The 20,420-nt window shown below is 50.7% G+C and overlaps 1 protein-coding gene across 1 annotated transcript in view; it reads left to right on the forward strand.

Annotated features, from left to right (window-relative positions):
* ZBTB7C (zinc finger and BTB domain containing 7C) overlaps window positions 1-20,420 on the forward strand; it is an 89,997-nt gene that overhangs the window by 68,433 nt on the left and 1,144 nt on the right. Inside the window, exon 2 of the mRNA XM_051642521.1 lies at window positions 13,959-15,152. Within this exon, the coding sequence (XP_051498481.1) occupies window positions 13,975-15,152 (1,178 nt within the window). The 5' untranslated portion in view covers window positions 13,959-13,974. The remainder of the gene's footprint in view (window positions 1-13,958; window positions 15,153-20,420) is intronic.

Consider the following 20,420-nt stretch of genomic DNA (forward strand, 5'->3'; position numbering starts at 1 on the left):
CTCCTCACTGCCTCCCACACCCACATCTGCTCTCCACTCCCACATCATCATTCCCTTATAATTAAACCTCCTTTTTTTTTCCCCCCAACTGGAAAGATTCTACCATAAACAAGGGTTTTCTCCTCACCATAACTGCCCTCAGCAGAGGGCAAAGAGCTACAATAACTCAGGGCTTTGTTCTGGGTGCAGGGTTCCTGTGTCCTCAGGTATGCCAACAATGTGAGGGCACCTCCCCTCCACCCAACTGCAGCTCAGGGCAGGGTTTGCAAACACAGGCAGTGGTCAAAAAAAAAGGCTTTTAAGTGCATTTCTAAAGATTTTGAAGTACTGACTTGGAAAAGGAAAGTGCCCGACGTGCCACCGACATTTCATCCAGCCCTGGTGTGGGGCTTTGAAGTGTGGTCTTGGCGAGCTGCTGGGTTCCTGCTCCTTCCTAGGAAGGGCTGAATGAAGATAAAAATGTGTATTTAAAAAAACCCAACCAAACAACAACAAAACAACCACCTAAAAATGCAAGACATGGTGTTCAGGCTTTTTTTTTTTTTTTTTTGGTGAGCGTCTTCAGGGGCAAATGGGGAGAAGAAATGCAAATGCTGCATTTTGCTCCTGGGAGGCATCTCTGAAGCTGGATTAGAAGTGCCAGAGATGGGAGGTGGGGTGGGTGGATGGAGAGGTAGATCTTTCCAAATGTCTGCTTTTATTGTGGTCCCTTAACTAAAGAATTTTCCTCTCCAAGAAAGAATTGACTGTAATACATTTAAGCAGAGACTGGCATTTTTTGCTGTGAATCATGGAATGGTTTGGGTTGGAAGGGACCTGCACGATCATCCAGTTCCAACCCCTGCATAGGCAGGGACACCTCCCACCAGACCGGGCTGCTCCAAGCCCCATCCAACCTGCCCTTCAACACTGCCAGGGATGGGGCAGCCACAGCTGCTCTGGGCAACCTGGGCCAGGGTCTCACCACCCTCACAGCAAAGAGTTTCTTCCTCATGTCTCACCTAAATCTCCCCTCTCCCAGTTTTAATCCATTCCCCCTTATCCCATCATTTCATACCCTTGTAAAAGCCCCTCTCCAGGAGATACAAAAAGGTCACACCTAGAGTATTGTGTCCAGTTTTGGGCACCTCAATTCAAGAGAGATCTCCAGGGGCTGGAGGGAGGACAGAGGAGGGCAAGGAAGCTGGGGAAGGGCCTGGAGAATCAATCTGATGAGGAACACTTGAAGGAGCTGGGAATGTTTAGTTTGAGGAAGAGGAGGCTGAGGGGAGACCTCATCAGTCTCTGCAACTACCTGAAAGGTCATTGCAGAGAGGTTGGTGCTGGTCTCTTCTCACAGGTAATTAGTGACAGAACAAGAGGGAATGGCTTCAAGCTGCACCAGGGCAGGTTCAGGCTGGACATTAGGGACAATTTCTTCACAGAAAAAGTGGTCAGACACTGGAGTAGGCTGCCCAGGGAGGTGGTGGAGTCACCATCCCTGGATGTGTTGAAGGGTTGTTTGGATGTGGTGTTGGTGGAGATGGTTTAGGGGAGAACTTTGTAGAGCAGGGATGATGGTTGGACTTTGTGATCCCAAGGGGCTTTTGCAGCCTGAATGGTTCTGTGATTCTATGATGGGCAAAGTGGGGAGGAAATGCTGATGTTTTCCCACCCAGGACAAAACCTATGGCCTGAAAGAGTGTGAGTGATTCCACATTTCTGCTGCTGCTCGTCAGGATGTTTCCCAAACAACCCCTCCCAGAGCTTTCTCCAGTCCTTTGCCCAGGAGGTGGGACACCCCGGTGAGGGTGCAGAGAAGCAGCCGTGTGCTCCCCTGTTGTGTGAGGTGCCTGAATTTAATTTTCTTCTTATTTTTTTGGGTGTGAGATAGTGAGAGCAAAGCAGCTGCTCCAGGAGACACTCTCTGTCTAGGAGCTGAGAGCCAAAACCTCCCTCAGTAAGACTATGTCACACTGCACCTCGAGGCTGATCTGGAACATCCCACAGGTTCACCTGGAAGTTGTAGCATTTGAACTAGACTTGACCTAGTTAGATTTGTACCATTCCCCTCTAAGCAGATGCAGTCAGAGCTGTCCAGATGTTGCCTCATGCATCCAGCTGTTCCAATGGGAAGATGATGCCTCTCTCCTGGAGGTTCCTGCTGCTGGAACCGTCCTCTCAGAGCACCAGCCAAGTTGCCTTCACCCAGCTGCCCAGAACAGTTGGAAGAAACTGGGTTGCTACTGTGTTCCCAGCAGATACTGGGATTTTCAGACAAAACGGCCTCCAAGGCAGAGCTGTGAGGAGTAGTTACCTCTGGCCTGACAGTGGATGAGAAGCTGGGAGGCCATTTCTTAGTCCTCTGTCACATGTTGGACCAGGAGAGAGCATCTGTCCTCAGTCCTCACGTGCTGCACATTGGCACATTTAGTTCTTTGTGTGAAAGGGGATCAGCCACCTTGATATGAGCTCCATGTTGTGGGTTTTTCCTAACCCAGCAGCCAGCTGCTCCTCGAGCTCCACAGAGCCCGGTCCCAGCAGCCTGGAGCCTCCAGGGAAGCCCAAGGCCTTGCAGAGGAGCTTCCCACAGAGCCACTTCCTTCTCTGTGCCTCTGCATCCTTCCCACCCAAAGCCATGGGGAGCTGGGGGCTGCAGGGGACCCCACTTGGCACTGGGGATGTGGGGCATGAGCTCTGCCACCCAGCAAGGTGACAGCCCCATGGCCAAAGCCAAGGCATGACAGGACAAGGAGGAACAGCTTTAAGCTAAAAGAGGGGAGATTGAGATGGGGTGTTAGGAGGAAATTCTTTGGTGTGAGGGTGGTGAGAGCCTGGCCCAGGTTGCCCAGGGAAGCTGTGGCTGCCCCATCCCTGGCAGTGTTGAAGGGCAGGTTGGATGGGGCTTGGAGCAACCTGGGCTGGTGGGAGGTGTCCCTGCCCATGGCAGGGGAGTTGGAACTAGATGGTCTTTAAGGTCCCTTCCAACCCAAACTGTTCTATGAAATAAGAACACACTTTACCCAGCAAACCCCCCAAAAAAGCATCAAATCCATCTGTTCAGCTGCAGCAAGGCCAAGTTCTGACTGTAGCCAGTGCCCTGTAATTCAAAGACTCTTTTGGCCAACCCCTTGGAGTCAGGACATGTGAGCAGCTTCTTTGGAAAATGTTTCCTTGTAAAGCCTTTGTGAACTGGTGCAGACATGGATGTTCTGCTTATATCACACATGTCATTTCATCTGACACGGTAATGAAAGCACAAGGACTTGAAATTGTGACAGTAAATGGAGTTGTTAGGGGGGGGAAAAAAAACACCAAAAATATAAAACCCAAATATATATATTTATAAAAAAAAAAATAAAAAGAAAAACCAAACCAAACAAACTCAGCCCATCATCCCGAATGTCTCTTCACGTCATGGGAGAGATGCAGACAGATTCCAAACACCATCAGCATTTCTGGGTTCCAGTTGGAAACTGCCTGAGGTCCAGGACAGGCCAAAACAAACAGGCCAGACTCTCTCTCTGTACCTGGCAGGGCTGTGTTTTCTCCTCCTTCTCCGTCTTTTTTTGCTTCCATTTGAAGGGTCATCCCTCTCAAATCCCTGAGAGGGGTGAGGTTGGGGATTTTTCCTGCTTCCTTGGACTGATTTCATGGCTGGTGGCGTGATGTAGCCCTGATCACCACCACCCCCACCCCCCTTCCCAGGCCCAGAGCTGAGTTCTGACTCGAGCTCTGGTTATTTTTGAACGCTGTGGGTTTGTGAAGCTGCTCTGAAGGGTCAGTTGCCAATTCCATTAGAAGCCTCATTTACAACTCAGCTGTTTTAAATCGAATCAGGCTGTGAGCTTGGCCTGTGCCCATAGTCAGCTGTGATCTAGGACTTGCCTTGCTGGGGGACCTGAAGCTTCAAACCCCCTCCTCGCTTGCAGAAGCATCGGTTGAAAAATTCATCCTGTTCCTCTCCCATTTATTTTTCTTCCATACTGAGACATCTAAGCAGTAGATGTTTGTCTTGCCCTTCTTCCTCCTCCTGGGGAGGGTGCAGATGGGGTTGGGTTTTTTTGTTGTTGTTCTGTTGGTTCTCCACCAGCTTTGACTATATTTACCAAGCTGGGTATATGGGTGGACTCCACTGAATGGTGGAGATTGCTCAGGTGGGTGAGACTTTGCAGGATCAGGGCTGAGCTGAGAGCTCAGCTGCTCTTTACATTTCAAGCAGGTGAGCAGAGAAACCAGGGGCTGTTGCTCAGATACAGATGATATCTGAATCCAACCCCTGCTCTTCAGTTCAATTGCTCAGTAACCTTGAGAGCTGGATTAAATGGTCCCCTGAAGATAAAGAGGGTCCTTGGGCCACACTGTAAGGTTGTGCTCATATATTACATGTGTTCTTCAGAGAGCTCATTAGTTGGTTGGTTTACATACAAGAAGTCTGGATGAAACTCATCCCCCTCCCCTGAGTGTCCTTTACTGGAGCCCAGCAGCATTTCCTCTAGAAATGCCCAGCTCAAGGGTTAGAGATGTGATGGACCTTGTTGGTGTTTCAGCATGGTGGAGTCAAGTGATTCAGAGAAGCATTGGCTGGCAGAAAAATGATCATAGAATCATTGAATGGTTTGGCTTGGAAGGGATTTTTGAAGGTCATCTAGTCCAACCCCCCTGCAGTGAGCGGGGAGGGTGGTGAGAGCCTGGCCCAGGTTGCCCAGGGAAGCTGTGGCTGCCCCATCCCTGGCAGTGTTGAAGGGCAGGTTGGATGGGGCTTGGAGCAACCTGGGCTGGTGGGAGGTGTCCCTGCCCATGGCAGGAACTAGATGACCTTTAAGGTCCTTTCCAACCCAAACTATTTTATCATTCTGATCTTCAACTAGATTGGGTTGCTCAGGTTTCTACCCATGATAGAAGCACAGATGATAGGGTGGTGGTGCTGGAGGGCAAGATGCTCTGCTCCCATGACCATCTCTCTGAAAGCCACTTCATGTGCACATGGGAGCTATTCTGGCCCAGCAGTAGCAGAGGAACTTGTGTGCTTAGAGCTCCAGGACTTAAATGGCAGTTAAAAACAAATGAGACTGCGAAGGCTCTCACGAGACCCAAGCAGAAGATAACATTTTGGGTGATGTCAGAGGAGAAAAGACCAATCTGAGGTACTTCTCTCCTAAATACCCGTGGGACTGGGAACCTAACGAACGCCGACACCGTGTAAGTGGTGGAGGGCAGGTGGGAGGTAAAAGCTGAGGCCAAGCTTGAGTTATGGGCCTTGGCCTAAAGCAAACTGAGTTTTAGAGACAAGGTTGTCCTTGGGAGAGGTAGGATGAGGATCCTGCCACTGCCTTGGTGTGAAGCTGCTGATGCTTTGACCATGTGGTGGATCCAGTAGTGGGCATGTCTTGGCCAGCTCTCCTGGGTGGGGAGCTCTTCCTGGCTGGCTGATGTTTGGAGAGGTGGTGGGGACCAGCAAGAAGGGATGTGCACAACTGGGGATGCCCAGCAATGCTGCAGGGAAGCTGAGGAAGGTCTGGAGGAACAACCCTGCCCGGGCAGGGGGGTGGAGCACGTCCTCTGCCAAGGCCACCACCGAGCTGAGCCTGCCCGTACCTGCTCCCAAGCCGATATTAAGCCTGCTCAAACACTGCACCACCTTCTCCTCCCATTGTGTTCTGCACCCCACACCCAGCACCAAAATAGAGATAAGCCCCCCTTCCCCACCCTCCTGCTGTGACTCAGGCTGGCAAGGAGCCTCACATCTGCTTCTCATCTAACACTCTTCCCCGCTCTGACCCTTTCCTTTTCACTCCCTTCGGTGGGTTTCTCTCCAGGGACAAGGCTTGGGGAGGGGGGGTAGTGAGGAGTGGGGGAGGAAGAAAAAGAAAGGGAGCTGGATCCTTCACCCTTTGCTTTTGCTGCTTTTTTTTTTTTTTATGGAGCACCCCAAAAATAGAAGTTCCTTCCTTCTGGAGCTGTGGTTTTGTGAGGGCTGGTGACAGCCCTGCCCGGATTCGCGTCCAAATCCCTTGCAATCCTGTCCACTCCAGAGGGACACCAGCCAAACCAGTTTTCCATGGTTAAGCTGGGCATATTTTTCCACCATGGGGTTTTGGTTTGGGGTTTTTTTGTTGTTGTTGTTGCTGGGGTGGTTTGTTGGGGTTTTTTTATGTGTGTGTGTGTGTGTGTGTGAGGAAGCAAACCCACCCAGCGTGCGCACGTCGTTCCGTCGGAGCCTTATTTTCATTTCTTTCCCTTTCCCTGGCTCCGAGGAAAAGCAGAGTGAGAGGGAGCAAAGGGACCTGGCTCTTCTCCCAGCTGAGCTCAGGATGGGAGGGAATAACTTTTGGGGGGGGTTATTTTTAAAGCTGTGCTGGAAAGAGGTACCCACCATCGATGGGCTCATGGCGTTGTAATGTGCAACAGTAGGAATGGATCATATATATATTTTCATTATATTTTACTTTTTATATATACGTCTGTCTGTCTGTCTATCTATCTATCTATCCATCTATCTATCTATCTAATCTGTATCTGTATCTACTTAAATATCTCTCTCTATATATATATGTGTATATATATATGTATAGCAGGGGCTAAGAAGCTTGTACAAGATGGGGGATATTAGAGGAGAGCAGCAGAAATGCCACCAACAATCATAGAAACACAGACTGGTTTGGGTTGGAAGGCACCTTAAAGATCACCCAGTTCCAACCCCCCTGCTATGAGCAGGGACACCTCCCACCAGCCCAGGTTGCTCCAAGCCCCATCCAACCTGCCCTTCAACACTGCCAGGTATGGGGCAGCCACAGCTTCTCTGGGCAACCTGGGCCAGGGTCTCACCACCCTCACAGCAAAGAATTTACTCCTCATGTCTCACCTCAATCTCCCCTCTTCCAGTTTTAATCCATTCCCCCCAGACAATGTCAGGTACCTCGTAGACCCTCATCTAGATCATGTCAGAGATGCTGGAGGAACCAGCAACTTGATGTTCAGCCAGGCCAGCTCCTGTGTAGGTGCATCTCTGGTGGGAATTTTCCTCTCACTCTTCTTTTTTTTTGCCTCTTTTTAAGCTTTGTGGGTTTTATTGGTTTGTTGGGGGCATGACTGGTGTGAGTTTCCATCAGAGTGGGGTGGTTGCACAGGGTGACTGGAAACTCTTCTGGTTCCCTTGACATATCCCCCCCTCCCAGTAGGCTTCTCTACACACACAGAAAAGCGTAACGTGTACCCATGTGTGTCCATGTAGATGCATAAGGAGGGGAGACATTCAGCCAGGATTGTTCCTTTACCAGTGACACCACATTTAAAAGTCCTCCAAATCCTGGAGCATGGCCAGGAGAACCTCAAGGCTTATGTGGAGTCACGTAGAGAGGGACTGCTGAGGGTGTCCAAGAAAAAGCCCCATAATTAACTGGATGTTGGGCATCTCCAGTCTTGCAGAAGCCACAGCAGAGAGGAACAGAAGGGACTTGATGCCCAAAGCATTATCCCCTCCAGTTCCTGTCCTCCAAGAAGCTGCTTGGGTGGGTCAGATGTGACCACCTTCTAAAGCCCCCTCCTGCAGTCCCCACCTAGACACTGTGGTTAATGAATCTGCTCCTGCTTTGTGCATTGATGGAGCCCTCAAAACATCATCTGGAGCCAGGCTGGGCCTTCAACATTGCTCCACTAATTGTTTCTCTTCATTTGACCATTTATCACTGGGCTCCCCCTTTGCCAAAACCTGCTCAGCACATCAGATGGGGCTTGTCATGCAGCATTCAAGCTGCCACCCAGACGTGACCCAAAGCTCCTGATTTTGGAGATTTATATAAACTCAGATATTGGGAAGTGTGCTGGGTAATTAAAAGAACCCAGAAAGAAGAAACCAAGGAGAGAACATGGCCCTTCAATTATAAGAGGTATTGAAGTCTGCTGTGGTCCTGCCAGAGCTCCTGTTTGGATTTTTCTGGGTCCCAAGAGCTGGTTCAAGGAAATAATAGAGCCATGGACTTGGTTCTGGTGGTGTGGTGGCATCTGCCAAGCATTGGTCCTGCAGCAGGCTCACCCAGAGGCAAGGTGCTGATCCACCAGACTTCCTACCAGTGTCTGGGAGCTTGTTCTAAAATGGTGTTCAGGTCTAGCCAGGGTGGGAGACCTTGGGGTACATCTAAGGTGATGCTGGGGCTTTTTGGATACCTGGTGGTTGCCACGATGGGTGATGAGGGAGAGGAGCTCAATCTGTTCATCATCACCTGCCAATGGAGGGGCCAACCCAAGCAACAAGGAACTGAGGCCAGGAAAAATGGCCTTGATTTCAATCCCCCACGGGCTGGGGTTGGTCACGGAGAAGCAGCAAATTCTCAGTGCAACCAGTAGCACCCAAGCATTCAGCTTACTGGGGAAGGATCGGATTCATCATTTGCCATTTCGCCAGGTTGTATCTGTACCTAAACCAAGTTGCTGAAGATCAAGGTGACCTGTGTAGGCCAGGGGTGGCTGGAGCAGGGGTGGACTTTGAGGGACACTTTGAGGTCTTGAGGGACACATCGTATTTGCTGCAGGATGTAACTAGGCTTTAAAAATGGCCCAGGTTGGATCCACGCTCTGGGAATCTCTGTGCAAATACATGAAAATGTACAAAGATTAAAATATAGACAAATCAAATCCAGAAATATTAAACATAGAAAATTCTTTAATAAAAAGATTAAGATATCAAAGTTTATGGAAGTACCTAAAGAGACATGTTCAAATATACCAATATTCAAATGAAATATGCAAATGCTGCATGTGATGGTTGATGATGCTACAAGTCAACATGCAAGTCAAGGCCAAAATTTCCATCTCCCAGCTAAGGCTCAGGTTGTGAAGTGTTGTCCCTCTGGATGGAGCAGCTGGGAAGGGGATGACCCCAGCCCTGCTGTAGCCCTGACCCAGGAGCTCCATGTTCCACGAGTCTGGACTCTCCTTGGCTGCCTTTATCTCCTCCAGCTTTGCAGGGCATTGGCACTGGAGATGAGGAAGGAGATGGAAGAGGGAAGTGCTGATGTGGAGCCCTCACAGGTCTCCTGTTTCTGGTTTTGAGCAATAGTGAAACCCAGGGACAGGATCCTGTCCCACCTTGGGGCTGGCACATCTTTCCCAAGGCTCCTCCAAGCTGTGGCTCTTCTCCATTTCCACTCATACAAACTGATGTAGGCAATGGGCATGGAGTTGTTGGAAGTGGGTCCAGAGGAGACCATGAAGATGATCCCAGGGCTGGAGCAGCTCTGCTCTGGAGACAGGCTGGGAGAGTTGGGGTGTTCAGCCTGGAGAAGAGAAGGCTCCAGGGAGACCTTAGAGCACCTTTCAGTGCCTGAAGGGGCTCCAGGAAAGCTGGGGAGGGGCTTGGGACAAGGGCAGGGAGGGATGGGATGAGGGGGATGGATTAAAACTGGAAGAGGGGAGATTTAGTTGGACATTAGGAAGAAATTCTTTGGTGTGAGGGTGGTGAGACCCTGGCCCAGGTTGCCCAGGGATGCTGTTGGAGTGTGATTTATAATATTCTGTGGCCTGTGGCTTGTTTCTGGGTTGTATCACCCATGGTCAGGCAGGCAGTGAGGTTCAACCATGACAGCTGGAGCTCCTGCCTGCACCTGCCTACACATCTCCATCGTGCTGGCATGGTGCTCACCACCCCATGCCAAAAAAAACACAACACCGTCCTGCCCAAAACCAGAAGGATTTTCCCCAAAAAAAGAGTACAAAACTCAGCTCCCAGGATCATTCTTTTCTAAATGGGGCTTTTCATGGCAAGAAAGTCATGAAGGAGTTTCAAGCCTGCCCATAAATCCAACATTTCAAGATGTCATCTGCAAAATACATGTATTTTTGGTGCCCTCCACCCTTCTCCACCACCACCCCCCCCCCATGTTTCTTCTTACAATGCTGTGATTTTCTCTCATGACATGGGATTTGTTTTGTTCTGTTTAACTCCATAACAACCTTCTCCTGTGTGTGTCTGTGTGTGCACTGGTGGCATTTGTCCCCCCTCAGATGCTATTTTTAGGCCCTGTTATTGTCACAGATCCCACCCTTGGCTTGGGAAGGGGAAGGAGAGGGAGGAAGGAAACCATCAACCTCAGCAGCCTGTGGCCATCCACCTCCCCAGGGGGCATGGGAGCCAGAAGGTCATTTCTCAGGCTCATTGAGCTCCAGAGCTGTCAAAACACCCTATGAGTTAAAAGAAATATGCAAATGTATGCAAATGAGCAGGCTGCTTCTCTTCCTCCCTTCCCCCCCCCCCTCCCCAACATTTAAATGACATGAATCACCTTCAATGTTGCTGGCATCCTGGAAAGTTATTGGCTTCTCCAGGGCTGCATCTTGAGAGGAGCAGGAGGGAGAAAGAAAGGAAAAGGATCCCATTCCCACCAAACAGCAGCTGCACATCATTCTAGTTTATAATCATGTCCCTCCTGATCTCCTAATTCCTTATTGATTTGTTTGTTTGTTTTGTTTTCTTGATGTCAAGTGAATAATCCACGAATTCTAGAGGTTGGAGTTTAGTGTCCAGAAGGATCATAGAATGATAGAATCATTAAGGTTGGAAGGGAGCTCAAAGACCATCAAGCTCCAACCCCCTGCCATGAGCAGGGAACCCAACCACTAAACCAGGTTGCACAAAACCTTCTCCAACCTGGCCTTAAAAACCTCCAGGGATGGGGCATCAACAACCTCCCTGGGCAACCCATTCCAGTTCCAACAGACTTACTGAAAAAAATTTGTCAGGGTAGTCAAATATTCTGCTTTCCTGATCTTTTGCACTTGAGGTGATCGGGTGATTAAATCACAGAATCCCAGCATGTCAGGGGTTGGAAGGGACCTGCAAAGATCATCAAGTCCAACCCCCCTGCCAGAGCAGGACCAAAAAAACTAGGGCAGGTCACTCAGAGAGGCATCCAGACAGGTCTTGAAAGTCTCCAGAGAAGGAGCCTCCACAGCCTCTCTGGGCAGCCTGTCCCAGGGCTCTGTCATCCTCACAGGAAAGAAGTTTCTCCTCATGTTGAGCTGGAACTTTACAGGTTTGAGTTTGACCAAAAGAAATTGGTAGGACAAGCCATTGCTTCATGTGAGGAGCTTCTTTACCAGGGATGCTCCTTCCAAACAAAACAAAAGTAGGAGCTAAACACAACAAAAGAAATTTAATTGCTCACATTTGTTATTAAGCCCTAAAAAGGAAGTTGTCTTTTCCTCCCTGGCTCATGGGTTACCGATGATCTGACGTTCCACTTGGGAAAAGCATCAGATTGATTTTCATGTATGGGTGATTGTCAAGGCAGGTTTGGGATGGAGCTGGTGGGGCTGGTAGAGGAGAGTAGCTGGTTAACATGGTTAAGCCCAGCATGCTGTAAGGAACCAGTTTGTCTCAGACAACAGGGATAATTAGCATGGAGCTAATGAGCAAACCGGGGGATGTGGGGCTGGAGCGTCGTCCCTTGGCCGAAAGTCTCGGTGGCTGGAGCTGAGGGGGGACTCAGAGAGGTGTCATTCCTGGTTCCTCTCCCCATCTTTGGGCATGGGGAGGTAGCTGGAGAGGACTTCTAGTGGGTGGGCTGCTGCCTTCCAGCCCACCTTCAGGAGCTCAGGGATGACTTGCCCCCCATCCTGGAGTTGTTCCCTCCAGGCCATAGCCCTTCCTGGGGTGTTCCCCATCTAGGCAGCACCATTTGGGATCCTATTCTATGATCTTGGGAAGATCACAGAAGAGAAGGTCATTCTGTTCTATGTTCTTATGGTTGGATGAGATGTTGTGCAACCTGGTCTAGAGGGTTCAGTTCCCTGCTCATGGCAGGGGGGTTGGAACTTGATGATCTTTAAGGTCCCTTCCAGCCTTCATGATTCTGTGATTCTTCCCAAGGTATTTGCTCGCCAGCTCCCCCACAGCGAGTGTTCAGCAGGGCTGAGGAGGTGTGGGGGAGATATCTGCAAGGTCTCAGCTGGAGATTGACCTTGTGGAGGAAGGAGGAGGGAGATGACATTCCTCTTCCCACGGGAACGTTTGCTGCAGAGTCTCGTCCCCTCTGCAGTCCCCCAGCCTCCTCCAAGGGTCACAGGTTTGCTGACCAAGGTGAAGCAAGGATTTCCCTGGACAACCTCCATCAGACCAGGCTCTTTCCATCCCCACAGGATGGTGGCAGGGGTAGGGTGGGAGTCAGCCCCATGCAGTGTGACAGACCAGGTCCCCACAGCTGGTGGGAAGGAGGTTTGGAGTCAGCACAGCCGGAAACTGAGCAGGGAGGGACACCCAAGATGTGGTGATGGATCCCAGTAGAGATACAGAGGTGGCACAGGGTGGGACTGGGAACCTGCCTGATGGTGTCTGCCTTGAGAAAAGGGCTGGAGCAGGGCTGCAGTTTTACTTACATGTATCCTGGGCTCTTTTGGAGATCAACTGCTGGGCTGGGAATTGTCAACCTGCAGCAGGGCCACAAGTGTGTCCTGGGCTCTCCACAGGGCTGGTGCAAAGTCATTCCAACTGTTTGATGTATCCTGTGTGCATGATGGGATTCATTATTCCTTGCCTGCTGGAGGAAGTCACTCTCCTTTTCTGGGATTTCTCATGTGGAAGGGCTGCTGGAACCATGTGGAAAGAGGAAACATCTCACAGATAAAAAAAGAGCAAGAAAAAAATGTAACCAGTTTTCCTTTTGGGTGTGGACTTTTTGCTTCTGGATTTCCCTTTGAAGGTGGAGCTGCTCTGGGAGGGGAAGGTGTCTGCCAGATGTAGAGGGCATTTGATACCCTGCTAACAAGTCCAAACAGGATTGGGAAGGGAGCAAGCTCAGCTTGTGGGTGAAAATAGCAGGCAGCCTTCTGGCCAAGCTGTTGTCTCCTGGTGGGGTTCCTGCTTGTGTTTCTCTTGGTGGTTAGGTGGCACACAACTCCTTGCTTGGCTGCCCCATTCCCAGGTCCCTCAGGCAAACAACCCTGTGTGGGTTGTCCACACACTGAGGAGACATGGTCTAGTTTCCAGGCATGAAGAAGCAAGAGGACACAGAAGTGGAGACCTGCTGGCTCTTAAAAACTACTGTCCTGCTGCAGCAAGCATCTGTGACCAGCAGTCCCACCGGTTTGGGACATCCAGTTGTACCAGTCCCAAAAGCAATTGTGTAGATGAGATGGGTGCTCCCTGGCTGGTCTTGTTATGCCATGTAGGTGCTGGCACTTGGCAGCATGATGCAAGAGAACATCACCCATTCCTGACATAGCTCCTGGCAGGGGAAATCCAACATGTGCCTGGAAAGATGTTGGCTCTGGGAAGATGTGAAAGAAACGTGATAAGGAAGGGAATGGTTGCACAAGCTTCCCAGGGTAGGGTTGTGAAAAAGAAGAGGGAGTTGATAGTGGTTCTGAAAAGGTGAATGGGGTGGGAACAAGGAAGAGAAGGATGGAGACAAAGAAGGAGACAAATGTGGAGGGAAAAAGAAGTTAAATCATAGAGGACCTGGAAGGAGGTGAAGGTGACTAGAGATGCACTAGGGTAGCACAAGCAGGAGGAGATTACAGAGGTCCAAGTGTGGCAAGGGAGAAGATAGTGAGAGAAGGCAGAGTTATTTTGACATTATTGATTTGCTCCAGGGAGAACTTCTAGCAGCCTTCCAGTACCTGAAGGGACTACTAAAAAGCTGGGGAGGGACTTCTGACAAGGGCAGGGAGTTATAGGATGAGGGGGGACAGTTTCAAGCTAAAACAGGGGAGACTGAGGGGAGATATTGGGAACAGATTCCTTGCTGTGAGGGTGGTGAGACCCTGGCCCAGGCTGCCCAGAGAAGCTGTGGCTGCCCCATCCCTGGCAGTGTTGAAGGGCAGGTTGGATGGGGCTTGGAGCAACCTGGGCTGGTGGGAGGTGTCCCTGCCCATGCAGGGGGGTTGGAACTGGATGATCTTAAGGTCCCTTCCAACCCAAACTAGTCTGGCATTCCATGATCAGGACAATCCACTCATTCCTCACTGTCTGTGTTTTGTCCTAGGGCACTAAATGAGAATATGGCCAATGGCATTGAAGATCTTATCGGGATCCCATTCCCAAACCACAGCAGTGAAGTCCTGTGTGGTTTAAACGAGCAGCGGCACGATGGTCTCCTCTGTGATGTCATCCTCATCGTGCAGGACCAGGAGTACAGGACCCATCGGTCGGTCCTGGCTGCCTGCAGCAAGTACTTCAAAAAACTCTTCACCACAGGCACTTTAACAGACCAGCCCTATGTTTACGAGATTGACTTTGTCAAGCCTGAAGCACTTTCTGCCATCCTGGAGTTTGCCTACACCTCAACCCTCACCATCACCACCTCCAACGTCAAGCACATCCTCAGCGCTGCCAAGATGCTGGAGATCCAGTGCATCATCAACGTCTGCCTTGAAATCATGGAGCCTGACAGAGAGGCAGAGGAGGAAGATGACAAAGAGGACGAAGACGATGACGAAGATGAAGACGAGGAGGAAGAGGAAGAGGAGGAAGAAGAAGTAGAAGATTTTGTCAATCAGGAGAACCTAACTGATGTCCAAGAAGTAAGCTGCCACCAAAGCCCTTCTAAGTCTGATCTTACCGAAGAAGCATATACAGAAGCACCTAAAGACTTTCCAAGTCACTACCAGGCCAGTAACTCCTCTGGACACTTGGGTGTGATACGAGACTTCTCCATTGAGTCCTTACTAAGAGAAAACTTGTACCCGAAGGCCAACATCCCAGAAAGGAGGCCACCTCTCTCTCCTTTCACCCCTAGCTTCTTCCCCCATCTCTGGAACGGCGATTTTAGCTCTTTCTCCCAGCTCGAGGGGCCACCAGTAGACAACGGCCCCTTGGATCTGGTGATCAAAAAGAGGAAGATCAAGGAAGAGGAGGAGAAGGAAGACCTGCCTCCACCTCCTTTCCCTAATGACTTCTTCAAGGACATGTTTACCAGCACCCCAGCAGCTCCCTTAGGGCACATCAAGGCAGAGACTGACTACAGCGCTTATCTCAACTTCCTGAGCGCAACCCAGTTTGGAGGAGTTTTTCCTCCATGGCCCTTGGAGGAAGAGAGGAAGATGAAGCCCAAGGCATCCCAACAGTGTCCCATCTGTAACAAAATCATCATGGGAGCTGGCAAGCTGCCCAGGCACATGAGGACCCACACGGGAGAGAAGCCCTATATGTGCAATATCTGTGAAGTCCGGTTCACCAGGTGGGCGGTGGTTACCTCTGCTGTGCGTGGCCATCAGGGGAAGGGTGGGTGGTGGTGGTGGTTGGAGGGGCCACGTCATGACCTGATTTCTAAGCTAAACATCTCTCTGCTACTAAAAAAAAAATAGTAGCAAAGGAAGCAGGGCATGATCTTTCTCCCTTTGGAAGAGAAGGGAGGAAGGGAGGGTGGAGGAAGAACACGAACCTATTGATTTTGGTGGGTTGTGGGTCGTATCCACAGCTCACTGGATCCATCCCCTCACCGGACAAGAGCTTAAATAAGTAACAGGATATTTTCAACCCCACCATAGTTCACCACAGTTGAACCAGAGGGAGCTGGAAAACAGCTGGTCAAGCAGCCAAGGAGGCTTCATCTCTAATGTGCTGGGAGCTGCGTTGAGGTGGGAGGGCCATTTAGCTGCGGGATGTAATTAGTTTGGGTTTGCACATTTTGGCAGAACTGTGGACCAGAACCAAGTTCCATGTGTTTAGACATGACAGTGTCTGGGCTTTCTGAGGCTGGAGCAGTCCTAATTGTTTTACAGTGGAAGCCAGGTGGGGGTTGGTCTTTCCTCCCTAGGAACAAGGGATGGGACAAGAGGAGATGGGCTGCAGTGGTGCCAGGGGAGGCTGAGATGGGATCTTGGGCAGCATTTCTTGCTGGCAAGGGTTGTCAGGGCCTGGCCCAGGCTGCCCAGGGCAGGGCTGGAGTCCCCATCCCTGGAGGGGTTTCCAAGCCCTGTAGATGTGGTGCTGAGGGCCATGGGGCAGGGGTGGCCTTGGCAGGGCTGGGGGAATGGTTGGGCTGGATGACCTTAAAGGTCTTTTCCAACATAAATGATTCTGTGATTCATCGCCCTGAACGTTGTCTGCACCAGAGCCTGGCACCAACCAGTCAGTAGAAAGAGATCATCACCCTCAGAGAAGCAGATGAAGAAAAGGGATGAGCAAAGGTGTCATCCCTGACCACAGAGGAAACCTGTGGTGCTTGGCTTAGGGTACCTAACTTTCAGGTGTCTCAAGACAGGCTGGGAGAGTTGGGGTGTTCAGCCTGGAGAAGAGAAGGCTCCAGGGAGACCTTAGAGCACCTTCCAGTGCCTGAAGGGGCTCCAGGAAAGCTGGGGAGGGGCTTGGGACAAGGGCAGGAAGGGATGGGTTGAGGGGGAATGGCTTAAATATGGAAGAGGGGAGATTTAGGTGGGAGATTAGGGAGAAATTTACTGTGAGGGTGGTGGAAGAGGTTTCCCTGAGAAGCTGTGGCTGCCCCATCCCTGGCAGTGTTGAAGGGCAGGTTGGATGGGGCTTGGAGCAACCTTTTCTGGTGGCAGGTGTCACTGCCCATGCAGGGGGTTGGAACTGGATGATCTTGAAGGTCCCTTCCAACCCAAACCAGTCTGGGGTTCTGTGATCACCAACACCTTCCCTGTAATGGGAACACTAGAGCTGAGCCCTCCCAGAGGGCTCCCAAAGTCTTTTCTAAGCATGGGCAGCATCATTGGCTTGGTTTGGGGAAACTGAGGCACAGAGGAATATTGCTACTGACTCAGAGTTACTGCATAGGTTAGCAGGAGGGTTCAGGTGGGATTTCAGATAACCATATCCCTAATCCTCAGAGATTAAATCACCTTCTTGGAGATTCAAAGCTCCACACATGGATGGTCTGGTGTGGCCCATTACTAACCGAAATAGCTTCTACATCCCCCCCATGTTCTCAACAGCTTCTAAATGCAAAGGACAGGGGTGAGGAGAACTTCAACCCATGAAAATAATCACAAAGAGAATTCAGACTGACCCAATGGTGCCATTGCCCATCATCACTCAGGAAAATGAAGCTGGTTTCTTGGGTCACCCTGCACAGAGCTGGAGGCTGGAGGGGTTTTTGGCTTCTTTACCACCCTGAGCAAAGTGGAAATTTCCAAGCCTTGGTTTCTTTTTCAATGCATTTGGAAGGATTTTGAACAGGGTGCAGTGGTTTTGGCTTTCCTTGATGGGTGGAGGAGGTTTTTTTACCCTGTTTTCAGCATTAGAGAGCTCTCCTTCAGGGGAAAGTGTATTTAAGCAACGTGGAGTGATTGGGATGGAGACAGGGATTTCTGCTGGGGTTTCCTGAAATCCACCACTTGTATAATGTGTTTTGCTCTCAGGGCTAATCATAGAACCATAGAATCACATTGTTTTGGGTTGGAAGGGACCTTCAAAATCATCTAGATCCAAACCCCCTGCATGGGCAGGGACACCTCCCACCAGCCCAGGCTGCTCCAAGCCCCATCCAACCTGCCCTTCAACACTGCCAGGGATGGGGCAGCCACAGCTTCTCTGGGCAACCTGGGCCAGGGTCTCACCACCCTCACAGCACAGAATTTCCTCCTCATGTCCAACCTAAATCTTCCCTCTGCCAGTTTTAATCCCTTCCCCCTCATTCCGTCCCTCCCTGCCCTTGTCCCAAGCCCCTCCCCAGCTTTCCTGGAGCCCCTTCAGGCCCTGGAAGGGGCTCTAAGGTCTCCCTGGAGCCTTCTCTTCTCCAGGCTGAACACCCCAACTCTCCCAGCCTGGCTCCAGAGCAGAGCTGCTCCAGCCCTCCCAGCATCTCTGGGGCCTCCTCTGGACTCTCTTCAACAGCTCCATGTCCTTCCTGTGCTGGGAGCTCCAGAAGTGGACATAGTTACTCCAGATGGGGTCTCAGGAGAGCAGAGCAGAGGGGGAGAATCATCTCATGCTTCCCCAAATCATCAGGCTCACACCCACGGCCGTGAGTGGTGCATTCACCAGGGAGATGCAAACCCAAACATTCCCCTCTCGAGGTCCCCCTGGGATGAGTGTGCCATGGAGCAGAGGTTCCCAAATGGGATTTCTAGATAAATCAGTCCTTCCCATTATTTTCCTGCTCAAGGAACTGTGGAGGAGCTGATTCACTGTGGGAAATGTATTTTCCCAGGATGGGGAGTGCCCCAACCTTCCCATCAGATCCCTTCCCCTTCACTTCAGTGGGATCCCACATCCCATGGTGAGGACCCCAATGTGCACCTGGACCTGCTGCTTCCCTCTCCCAGAGACATCTGATCCCAGGAAGCAGGACTTCATTTGAAAGCTCATTAATTTTTTGTTCCTTAAACAAAAGCTGCTCAGCTTTCCCCTGCTAAAATGCTGGAGAAAACTGCAAATATTCCAGCTTTTCCAGCAAGACAGCCCTCAAGTGTTCAAGGAGAAACTGTTCCAGCCAGAAAGGTTAACATTATTTATTCCCATTATTTGTGTTGTGACAGCTCCCAGAGCCCTAATCGCTCTCCTAATGCAATTCCATTAAGGTTATTCACACACCCGGAGCAGGGTTCTCCTTCAAAGAGCTTTTCCAGCCCAGCTCCATTCCCACAAAACCTCCCTCGGGTGCTTCACCCTCCCCCTAATCTCAGAGCTTCTCCAGGTAGAGCCATAAAACCTTTCGTCCATCCCAGGGAGCTGCTGCTGGAGCAGAGAGGATTGAGTTTCTCCCCGTCGATGGGTAATAATCCCCGTATTTACATTCAACAATCCCGACGCGCTCCGTGTTTGTTCAGAAAAGCAATCCCGTTAGGATAAACATGACATATAGAGGTTGAAATTCTATTAGAGGTGGGGCTGGTAGCTCTGCTTTTTATTAACATTTCCCAGCACTTCACAGAACCAGCCCCTGCCTTCATCTGCTCACCACCTACCTGACTGGGATGATCTTTTCCACGCTGCTTTGTCACCAGGGAAACGTGTTCAAATCTTGGGATAACAGCATCTTGGAATATTGCAGAGTTGGGGTTTGGCCCTGGGCAGGGGCACCAAAAACTGTTTCCAGAGGCAAAAGGGCAGGGTGGCAGGAACTAGGGCAAAGGCAGGACCTTGCAACTTGTGAGAGCTTGACCTGCTGGTGTCAATATATTTTTGGGGTGGTTGTTGTTTGGGTTTATTTTTATGCTCTGATGTTCTATATGTAATAATAATGACATGACTCCATATATTCCCCAAGCTGGGAAGATAATTCTTGCTGCTTCTAGATGTTCCCTTTATAAAAAGCAGTGTGGCCAGCAGGGCCAGGGAGGGGATTGTCCCCTCTGCTCTGCTCTGCTGAGACCCCCCTGCAGGGCTGGGGCCAGGGCTGGGGTCCCCAGCACAGGAAGGACATGGAGCTGCTGGAGAGAGTCCAGAGGAGGCCCCGGAGATGCTGGGAGGGCTGGAGCAGCTCTGCTCTGGAGACAGGCTGGGAGAGTTGGGGTGTTCAGCCTGGAGAAGAGAAGGCTCCAGGGAGACCTTAGAGCACCTTCCAGTGCCTGAAGGGGCTCCAGGAAAGCTGGGGAGGGACCTGGAACAAGGGCAGGAAGAGAGAGGACAAGGGGGAATGGTTTTAAGATGAAAGAGGAGAGACTGAGACTGGAGAGAAGGAATACATTTTTTATGCTGAGGGTGAGGAGACCCTGGCTCAGGTTGCCCAGAGAGGTGGGAGATGCCCCATCCCTGGAAACATCCCAGCTCAGGTTGGACGGGGCTCTGAGCAACCTGATCTAGGTGCAGATGTCCCTGCTCACTGCAGGGGGCTGGACTGGATGGCTTTGAAAGGTCCCTTCCCACACAAACCAGTCTGTGATTCTATGAAAAAACTAAACTGCATTTGTCGAGAAGTGCTGCTGGGATGGGCATGATGCAATTCCATGGTTGTCTTGAGAAACCTTCTCCAAAATGTGTTTGAGGCTGGATGTGCACGTGGTGGCCTTGGAGAAGCTGGCAGGGGAGGACAGTGGGTGCAAAGCTGCCAGGGTGCTGCCTCTACCTCTGTCTGCCTTGCCCTCAGCCCTGCTCCTGCTTCAAAGGAAATCTCCTGAGACACCCAGTGGTCACTGCGAGGATAAAAGGAAAGGGAAAACCAGCTCCAGGAAGGATGTTTTTTGAGGAGCATTGCCCCACAAACTGGGCTGATTTCCTTGTCTGCGGGCACTAATATGGATGTACTGATTTAGATGTTACTTCATGGGTTTCATCTTCATTCCAGAGGAGTTTTTTTCCTCTGATTTAGGCTGGTTTGGAATCTTTGGGATGGGCTGGAAACTCCTGACATGGAGGCTTGGATCTGCTCAATATTCAGACGCTGTCGTCCCGGGAAGGAGGATTGGATACAAATCCCAAACTGCAAGAGCATCCATCCATTGGGGCAGTTCTGTGGGTGGGAGCCCTGGGATGAGCTCTCCACATTCCTGTTGCCTTTCCCTTTCCTGATCCAAGGGGCAATCCCAACTTTGTCCTTTCCAGA

This window comes from Apus apus, chromosome Z, assembly GCF_020740795.1.
Source record: "Apus apus isolate bApuApu2 chromosome Z, bApuApu2.pri.cur, whole genome shotgun sequence".
Lineage (NCBI taxonomy): Eukaryota > Metazoa > Chordata > Aves > Apodiformes > Apodidae > Apus > Apus apus.